Genomic DNA, 9216 nt, shown 5'->3' on the forward strand with positions numbered 1-9216 from the left:
GACGCAGGCGTCCGAGGCGTCGACGGTGCCCCGCGACTGCTCCGCCTTCGCCGCGCCGGAGGGGCGCGTCCTCGCGCTCGACGGCGCCGCGGACGAGCCCGCGGCCGCGGACGAGCCCGCGGCCGCGGACGAGCCCGCGGCCGCGATGGACGAGGGCGACGAGGAGTCGCCCGCGCGGCCGCCGCGCGTCGCCGAGGCGGAGGCGGAGGCGGAGGCGCCCGCGCGCGCGCGGCGGCGGCGCGTCATCGAGATCGACGACGACGACGACGGCGGCGAGCCCGCCGCGCCGCGCGCGCCGACGCCGCCGCCGGCCGTCCTCTTCGACGACCGCGAGGACGCGGCGCCGGCGCCGTCGCCCATGGCGCGCGTGCTCGCGAGGCTCCGGCGGGTCGGGGCCGCGCTGTCGGCCGCCGCGGACGCGCGGCGGCGCGGCGCCGTCCTCGACGCGCTCGGCGCGCTCGACGCGCTGCGCGCGGGCGACTACGACGCCGTGACGGACATCGAGGCCTTCATGGAAACGAAAATCATCGAAGCGCTGAGAAAGGCCAAGACGCTCGAGTACGCGGCGCCGCGCGCCAAGGCGCACATCAAGCGGTGGAAGGCCTGCCTCGAGAAGCACCGCACGGACGCGCCGGCGCCGGCGCCCATCCCGAAGCGCGCGCCGCGGCCGCGCGCGGACGACGCGAGCGACGGCGAGGAGGCCGAGTTCGAGGCCGGCGGCGGCGCCGCGTTCGAGGCGCGCGACGCCGCGGGCCTCAAGGTCGGCGACCGCCTGTGGGCCCTCTTCGAGGACGTGCCCGGCCAGGAGTGGTGGGGCGGCACGATCCTCGAGGCGCGGCGCGACGGCACGTACGACGTCATCTTCGACGACGGCGAGCCCCAGGACATGGACGGTCGCTACTGCTTCGCGAACATCGACCCGGACGTCTACGCGGCCATGCGCCAGAAGGTGCCGAACGCGCGCGCCAAGGCCGTGCTCCGGCGCCACGGCCTGCAGGCCGCGGGCGTCCTCGACCTCCGGCGGCCGCGGAAGCGCGCGGCGGCCGCGGCGCCGCGGCCCGCGAAGAAGCCCCGGCCCGCCGCGCCGCCGCCGCGGGCCGCGCCGCCCAAGGCCGCGCCGCCGCCGCGCCTCGACGGCCTCGGGTCGGCCTGGGGCCCGGAGCCGCCCGCGCGGGGCCCCGCGGCCGACCCCGCGCCGGCGCCGCGGGACCGGTCCGCGAGCCCGCGCGCCGCCGACGTTGCCGCGCCGCGCGCCGCGGCCCTCATCCCGAAGAAGAAGAAGGTGGCGAAGAAGGCCGCGGCGCCGCCGCCGCCGCCGCCGCCCGCGCCGCGGCGGCGGCCGGACCACCGGGGGTCGCCGCTCGAGGTCGCGGAGCAGACCCGGAGCGCCCAGGCCGAGGCGCAGCGCGCCCTCGTCGTGGACATGAAGGGCGCCGCCGACGGCCTGGGCCTGCGCCACGCCTGCTTCGACGACAAGAAGGCCGGCGACGTCTTCGGCGCGTGCGTCTTCTGGGCCGGCTCCGCGCGGAAGCCCGCGCGGCCGCGGCCGCTGCCGTCGGCGAACTGCCAGGAGACGGCGGGGAACCTCGCGGAGAAGCTCGCGTCCTACCTGCGGGACGCCGGGCCCAAGGTCGGCGCCGACGGGTTTCCCGCGCCGGCGCCGGCGGCCGACGACGTCGTCGTCGCCGCGCGGACCGTCGCGCGGCGCTGGCTCGAGGCCAACGACGGCACGTCGGCCGAGCTCGAGGCCCTCGGGGCCCGCGTCGACGCGACGTGGACCGACGCGTCCTGCGGCGTCATCCGCTACGACAACTCGCGGGGCACCGTGGCCGAGCTCCGCTGCCGCGCGCGGCCGCGGCTGCGGTCGTCGATCCGCGTCGACGTGCTCCAGCGGCTGCGCCTGCGCTTCGAGAGCGCGCTCGACGGGTCGCCGGACCAGGAGCTCGAGGCGCGGCGCTTCCTCACGCGCGTGCTGCTCGTGCTCTTGGCGTACGATTCCTTGTTCTCCGACCCGGGCCAGCACGGCATGCTGCCCGTGGCGCTCTTCGACGTGCTGCGGCGCTGGGGCACGGAGGGCGAGGGCTTCGCGACGCCCCTGAACGCGACGCTGCCGCGCTTCTGCTCGCTCCACGGGGCCTGCGACCGCTTCTTCGGGTCCGAGGGCTCGTTCTTCGACTGGCGGCCGTCCGAGGGCAACTTCGAGCTGAACCCGCCCTTCGTCATCCAGGGCGCCGTCGTCGAGGACCGCGTCGTGGAGCTGTTGGAGGACGCCGAGCGGCGGGGCGCGGCGCTGTCCTTCGTCTACGTGATCCCCGAGACGGTGTCGCGGCAGCGGACGCGCGACGCGATCTCGCGACGCACGCGGTTCCTCGCGCGGGCGACCTTCGCGGCCAAGGACGAGCACGTCTACCGCATGGGCCTCGACTTCCGGAAGCACGCCCAGGTGCCCTGGGACTGCCCGCTGACGACCGCGATCACGTGGTTCCAGACGAGCGCCGCGCGGCGCAAGTGGCCCGTGACCGACGACCTCGTCCGCGACGTCCTCCGGGCCTTCAAGTCCACGGGCGCGTAGGGTGCTTTTAGGACGACCCTAGGGCGCGCGCGCGAACGTGCGAATGGCCGTCGCGCCCGACGAGTGCGTCTTGTTGCAGACGAGGCGGTCCTCGCCGTCGAGCGTGAAGACGTCGTCGACGACGTCGTCGGGGCCGAAGGACTTGGAGAAGACGACGGACTCGCCCTCGAGCCGCAGCACCGTCGTCACGGTCTCGCCCTTCTCCTCGACGACGACGGGCTCGCCCAACACGTAGTCGGCCGTCCCGGACTTGATCGCGAAGCTCATCGTGAACGTGCAGGTCTCGTCCGCGCCGAAGGCGAACTCCACGGAGACGCCCGTCGTCACGCAGAGCACCTTGCGCTGGAGCCAGCCCATCTTGCGCGCGTCGCGGTAAAAGGCGTCGAGGCCCTCCTGGGAGCTGATGACCCACTTGCCGTTGAGCCGCTCCTTGAGCGGCGCGCTCGACGGGGGCTCCGCGAGGGCGGCCATGCCGTCGTACGAGGCGGCGGCCCAGCCCTGTACGCGGCTGGAAGCGCGGGGCCAGACGAGGCTGCCCAGCCCTGTTGTGTTCGGAGAGGGCTGATGTTTGACTGCAACTCAAAAACAGGAGCATGGGCTACCGAGAGTGGCCGAGCTGCTGAGGGCGCCCCGGGGCAGCTCCATCATCGTCGCGAGCTCGTGGGCGAGGGCTAGCGTGTGGATGGCCGGGGACGAGCCCGCCGCGCCGCGCGCGCGCGCGCCGATCCGGCCGTCCTCTTCGACGACCGCGCCGTCGCCCATGGCGCGCGTGCTCGCGAAGCTTTCGCGGATCGCGGCCGCGCTATCGGCCGCCGTGGACGCGCGGCGGCGCGGCGCCGTCCTCGACGCGTTCGACGCCCTCGACGCGCTGCGCGCGGACGAGTACGACGCCGTGACGGACATCGAGGCCTTCATGGCCACGGGCATCTACGACGCGCTGAGGAAGGCTTTAACGCTCGAGTACGCGGCGCCGCTCGCGAACGCGCACATCCGGCAGTGGAAGGCCTGCCTCGAGAAGTACCGCACGGACGCGTCGGCGCCAGCGCCGGCGCCCATCCCGCAGAGCGCGCCGCCGCCCGCCGGGCTTCCCTACCTGCTCATCTACCAGTACGGGTGGCAGACGCCCCAGGGCCAACCCGTGACGCATGAGCTCGTCGCTTCCACGCTCGTCGACTTTGCGTGCGCGCGAGACGACCAGGAGCTGGAGCGGAGCCGCCCGTCGCCGGCGGTGCGCCAGCGAGTCCTCGATCTGGTCCGGAATCTCGACAGAAGAGGGGAACTCAAGCTCGGAGACTGGAACCAGCAGGTGCGACTCGGCGCGATCGGCGGCCGCAACGACGGCGGGCCCAACTGCGAGACCCACCTCATCCTCGGTACGGGGGACGTGCACTACGGCTACATGACGCCCATCGGGCTGCTCGCCGGCTGCACGGATCGCTGGGACCACGCGTACCGCCTCTTCGAACTCTCGCCGCCGGACTGGCGCGGCGGCGGCCAGAGCGTCCGGCACCTCGCGGCGATCCTGTACTGGGTCAAAACCGGTCGTTTCCACGAGGATGCCGTGAGCGAACGATGGCTCCTCGAATCGACGACCCACGCGGGCATGATTCGAATTCCAGACAAAGCCAAGTTCCGATATCCCGGCTCCGAAGACACGTCCTACTCCAAGGTGATCTTCCGCCACTGCACCGTGTTTCAATCTTCCGCGAGATGTCAGCGGCCGGCGCGCCTGTGCCACCAGTACGCGGTCAATAACCCGGCGACGGATTTTCTGCCGCCGCTTCGCTTCATCTTTGACGACGGCGACTCCATCGATCTGCGGGAATTTTGGTCGATCGACGAGAACGGCCGGTTCATCGGCCCGCGGTCCGCGGCGGCGGCGACGTATTTGGCGCGTCTCATGACGATCACCGAAGAGACGCGCGTCGTCTCGGACTTCCCCGCCGGCGATAGTAGTGCCGTCTGTGCTGCGTGCGGCGATATGAAATACGACGTCACTATGACAAACTTGAAGTGGCAATTTTGCGCGCGCTGTCGAGAGGTGCGCTACTGCTCCAAAGAATGTCAAGCGACGCACTGGCGTTCCAGCCACCGGTCTCGATGCGACGCCCGCACGGGCGACGAGCACCGCCGCGCGACCCGCCCGCCCGCGGCGGCCTCGCGCGGGTCCTGGGCGCCCGGCGCGGCGTTCGTGCAGATGTGGACGGGCGGGTACCTGGGCCCGGGCGAGAAGCCGCGGCACCGCGACTCGCAGGCGTATATATGCAACCCGGAGAACATGCTCAAGGCCATCGAGGCGGACCCGACGGAGCTCGCGGACGGCATGCCCCGCGGCCTCCGGAACTTTGTCGACTCCATGACGGGCCCGACGGGCGACCGCATCCGCCGGCTCATGCACCTGGTCCAGGAGCTGCCCGACCAGATCGACGAGGTCATCGAGGGGAACGGCGGGCCGAACGCGATGGCAAAGACGGAGCGCGCGCTGTACGCGGCGTCGGCCGCCGCCGCCGCCGCCGCCGCGGGTCCCGCTCGCGCGACGCCGCCCGCGGCCTCGTCGACGGCGTGGGGGCTGCAGCCCGCCCCGCCGGCGCGGCCCGACACGCAGCCCCCCCGGGCGACGAGCGAGCCGCACTCCCAGGACGACGACGACGCGTGGACCGACGTGGAGGACGAGAACCCGGAATTTCTGCCGCCGGACCTGGGCGCCGCCGTCGGCGCGGTCCTCAAGGCCGACCGGAAACGGAAGGAGAAGCGGCGTCGGCGCGGCCGCCGCTAGGGTAAAGAACCCCTGTCCGAGGCCGCGCCTAGAGCACCCTTTTAGCAGACCTCGTACTCGGGCGCCGTCGCGCCGACGACGGAGAGCTCCCGGCCCGGCCGGTCGCGGTCCGGGAAGCGGCGCGAGTCGCGGGGCTTGAATGCGTTGCGCTGGCGCGCGGCCTCGGCGTCGAGGGCCTCCCGCGCGCGGCGCGCGTCGAAGTCGCGGCGCGCGTCGTCGAAGGCCGACGCCTTGATGCGGCGCTCGCCCCGGAGCCGCGGCCGGCGTTTGAACCTGGACCGGTCGATGACCTTGGCCGGCAGGGTCTTGACGGTCATGCGGTCGCAGGACTCGTCGAAGAGGCCCCGGGCGCGCGACGGCTCCGGCGACGCGCCGCGCGCCGACGCCGCGCCGTCCGACGCGTCGTGGTCCGCCGACAGCGCCGAGAGCTCGGCGCTTTGGGTGACGAAGAAGCCGCCGCCCCCCTTCTGGTGGGGGCGCAGCGTAAACCGGCCCAGCTGGGGCGCGCCGCGCGCCGAGTGGCCGTGCCTGGGCAGCAAAAGGGTGATTCAACGTCGCCTCAACGTGAGTGTTCCGCGCGTGCGCGTTCCGGAAAAAGCATCCACGCGTCGAGACCGTTCCGAGAGATGATCGCTCGTCCAAAAATCAGCCAAAACGAGTGGAAAACGGCCGAGATATGAGCCTTTGAAGTTGGGAATTTCGCTCTCTTTTGCTGCCCTGGGCCGTGCCGCGCGGCCGACAGCGCGCTGTGCTCGTCGCGGCGGCCCCGCGCGATGCAGCGCCGCATCATCGCCGCGAGCGTCGTCGACGTCATGACCTCGCGGTGGAACCTCTCCGGGTGGCAGACCAGGAGCGGCAGCAATCGCGTCTCCGGCGCGTCGCCGTGCGTGTGCGCCGCGTGGTCCGCGGTCCTAGCGACGAAGACGTGCTGCACCTGAACGGCGATGCAACGTCGCTTCAACGTGGGTGTGCCGCGCGCGCGTTCCAGAAACAAAGCATCCACGCGTCGAGACCGCTCCGAGCGATGATCGCTCGTCCAAGAATCAGCCGAAACGAGTGGAAACCAGCCGAGAGAGGAATCTTTGAAGTTTCGCGCCCTTGCCCCGCCCCGCTCTTCACCTCGCCCATGTGGCTCATGCTCTCCATGGTCTTCTGGAGCGGCACGAGCATGTCCTGGACCATGCGCTGGACGACGCCGCCGTCGTCGTCGGCGTCGTAGAGGAGCGACAGGAGGCGCACGCACGCGAGGTTCACGTCCGCGTCCACGGCCGGCCCCTTGTCCGTGACGACGCGCAGCAGCACGCGCACCGCGTTCTTCTCGAGCATGGTCGCCACGGAAACTCTAACGTCGCCGACGTCGTCGCGCCGGAGCATGGCCATCAGGATCTCCGCCGCGCGCGCCTTGCCGAGCGCCAGCCCCCGGTCGCCGGGCCCCTCGCCTGTGTGGAATTCAACCGCTGGTTTGGGGGGTCCTGACCAAACTTGAGAATTCTCTCGCTCGGTCACATCGAAGTCGATTCGGCTGATTTTTGGACGGATCGATTGCGTCAAAACATTCGAATACGCGCCCATTGAAGTCAGGTTGAAGATTCGGTTCCCACGCGGCCCCGCGCCCGCGCCCGCGCGCGATCCCGACGAGTCCTTCCGCGCGAGCACGGCCACGAGCCCGGCGACGACGGGCGACAGCAGGTCCTCGGCGACGAACAAGTTCTTGAAGACCACCGTCGCCTCGTAGGCCAAGACCGCGTCCTCGGCGACGAGTAAAGCTAACAACGACGGCACGAACGCCGCCGGGTAGCTCTCCGCGGCGTTGGGCACGTAGTCCGGCGAGTCCGTGGAGATGGCCGCGTTCATGCACCGCGCGGCCAACAGACGCAACGCCGTCGGCGCGTCCTCGGCGAGCAGGCAGAGCAGGCCGTGGCGCACGGTCTCCTCGTAGGCCGGGTTCCCGAACGCCAACTCCACGAGCAAGAAACCGGCGACGCGGTCCATGTCGCGCTTCCCCCGGTTTCGGAGCGCTCGCACGAGCACGTCCACGGCGTCGCACTCGCAGATGTGCTCCTTGACGTCCCGCCCCAACTTCGCGAGCGCGCGGAGCACGCGGACGCACTCGGGGCCGGGCGCCTTCTCCAACACGCCCACGACGACCCGGACGCCGCCGCAGTCCATGAACTGGCGGCTCAGGTGCCAGCCGTGGCTCATGGACGTGAAGAACTGCTCCATGGCCAGCAGGTGCGTGCGGATGGGCCGCGACGCCTGGCTGCTCACGCGCAGCGACGTCAAAACGCGCACGAGGAAGAGGCTTGTGGCGATGCCGTCGTCGCCGAGGTACTGGCCGTCGACGCCGTGGGCCGCGATCTCCTTGAGCAGCCGGTGCCGCTCCTTGGCCACGCTCCAGTCGCCGAGGCTCGGCATGGCGCCGCCCAGGCGGCCGGGGACGCCCATGGCGGCGCCGAGAGCAATGCGTTTCATCGCGAAGATTGATGCTGAACTTGACGCATTGGTGCCGAGCTCTCGAGCAAGGCTGGGCAGCGCTTTTGGGGTCCGCGGCCCGGCGCGATGGCGCGGCAGAAGCAGGTCGACGACGCCCTGGCGCGCGCCTTGAAGCGCGAGCCCGGCGCGGGCAAGATCCGCGCGGCGGTGCAGCGCGGCGTCGTGGTCCTGCTCCACCACGAGCACGAGCTCCTCAGGTACCGGCTGCCGACGGGCGCCGGCGACCGGGGCGAGGTGCTCTCCAGCTGGCACGACAGGCCCACGGACAAGCGCGTGCTCGACGCGGCCGTCGCCGCGCTCTCCGACCCGGCCTTCCTCGCGGCGCACGCCGGCGGGAGGAAGCGGCGCCGCGGGGACGACGCCGCGCCGCGGCCGCCGCGGCTCGCCGTCGGGGCGCGGAGCCTCGGCGCGCGCGGCGACGTCCACGTGGCGACGGGCGAGTCCGTCGAGGAGCAGGGGTCGATCTTCCTCGCCATGGTCGCGTGGCCCGTGGCCGACGGCGCCGCGGGCGCCGCCGCCGTCGCGAAGGGCGGAACGAAAGTTCGCGGGCGCGACGCACCGCGTGAGCGGATTCCTCGCCGCCGACGGGGCGTCGGCCTACGACGACGACGGCGAGGCCAAGGGCGCCGCGTCCATCGAGGCCGCCCTCGCGGGCCGCGGCGGCTACGCGGTAGTCGTCGCGCGGTGGTACGGCGGCGTGAACATCGGCCCGGCGCGCTTCCGCCACATCGAGGAGCGCGCGGCGCTGCTCGTCGCCGGCGCGGCGGCGGCCGCGCCCTTCGCGGGGGGCGGCGAGCGCCTCGGCGGCGGCGCGGCCGCGGCGGGCGGTCCGGGAGAGAGGGCGAGGATGTTCCTCGAAGCCGCGGAGCGGCGGCGCGCGGCGGCGGCGCCGGCGGCGAAGCGGCCGGCGTCCGAGGCCGCGGCGACGCCCGCGGTCGAGCCGGCGGCCCCGCCGCCCGCGCGCGCGCGCGCGCCGCCCGCGCCCGAGGCCCGGCGACCGCCGCCGCCCGCTTCCCCTGCTCTGGAGTGCCCGCGGTGCACGCTGCTCAACGCCGCCGGCGCGGCGACGTGCGCCGCGTGCGAGGGCCCGCTCGGCGCTCCGCGGCGACGGCCACCGCCGCCGGCGACGCCCGACTTCGACTTCACGCAGGACTCGGACTAAAAAGCGGCTCGTGTCGTCGGGAGCGGTTACCTTCGAGCGCACGTAGCGAGGGGGTGCGAGCGCTCTCGCGGCGCGGGGGCTCGCGAGAGCCGGGGATGTGACGGACGATCAAGGGGGCTGGTGTCTCTTTTTTTTTGTGTGAGCGCCGCCGCGGGCGCGGCGGCGGAGGTGTGCTGAAAGTCGTTGTTTTTGTGGGAGAGGGGGGCCGCGGCG

General features: G+C 72.8%; 2 protein-coding genes across 2 annotated transcripts in view; both read right to left on the reverse strand.

Annotated features, from left to right (window-relative positions):
- The window catches only part of AURANDRAFT_67664 (hypothetical protein), a gene marked incomplete at both ends in the record, with an annotated part of 6868 nt that extends 3825 nt beyond the window's left edge, over positions 1 to 3043 (reverse strand). Inside the window, one exon of the mRNA XM_009043182.1 lies at positions 2610 to 3043. Within this exon, the coding sequence (XP_009041430.1) occupies positions 2610 to 3043 (434 nt within the window). The remainder of the gene's footprint in view (positions 1 to 2609) is intronic.
- Positions 3044 to 5389: 2346 nt separating this feature from the next.
- On the reverse strand, positions 5390 to 7820 carry AURANDRAFT_67665 (hypothetical protein; the record flags this gene model as incomplete). The annotated part of the gene is made up of 4 exons (XM_009043181.1): positions 5390 to 5876; positions 6089 to 6282; positions 6468 to 6787; positions 6950 to 7820. 4 exons carry the CDS (start codon positions 7818 to 7820, stop codon positions 5390 to 5392), a joined length of 1872 nt encoding a protein of 623 aa, XP_009041429.1.
- Positions 7821 to 9216: the final 1396 nt, after the last annotated feature.

Source organism: Aureococcus anophagefferens, assembly GCF_000186865.1.
Source record: "Aureococcus anophagefferens unplaced genomic scaffold AURANscaffold_45, whole genome shotgun sequence".
Lineage (NCBI taxonomy): Eukaryota > Pelagophyceae > Pelagomonadales > Pelagomonadaceae > Aureococcus > Aureococcus anophagefferens.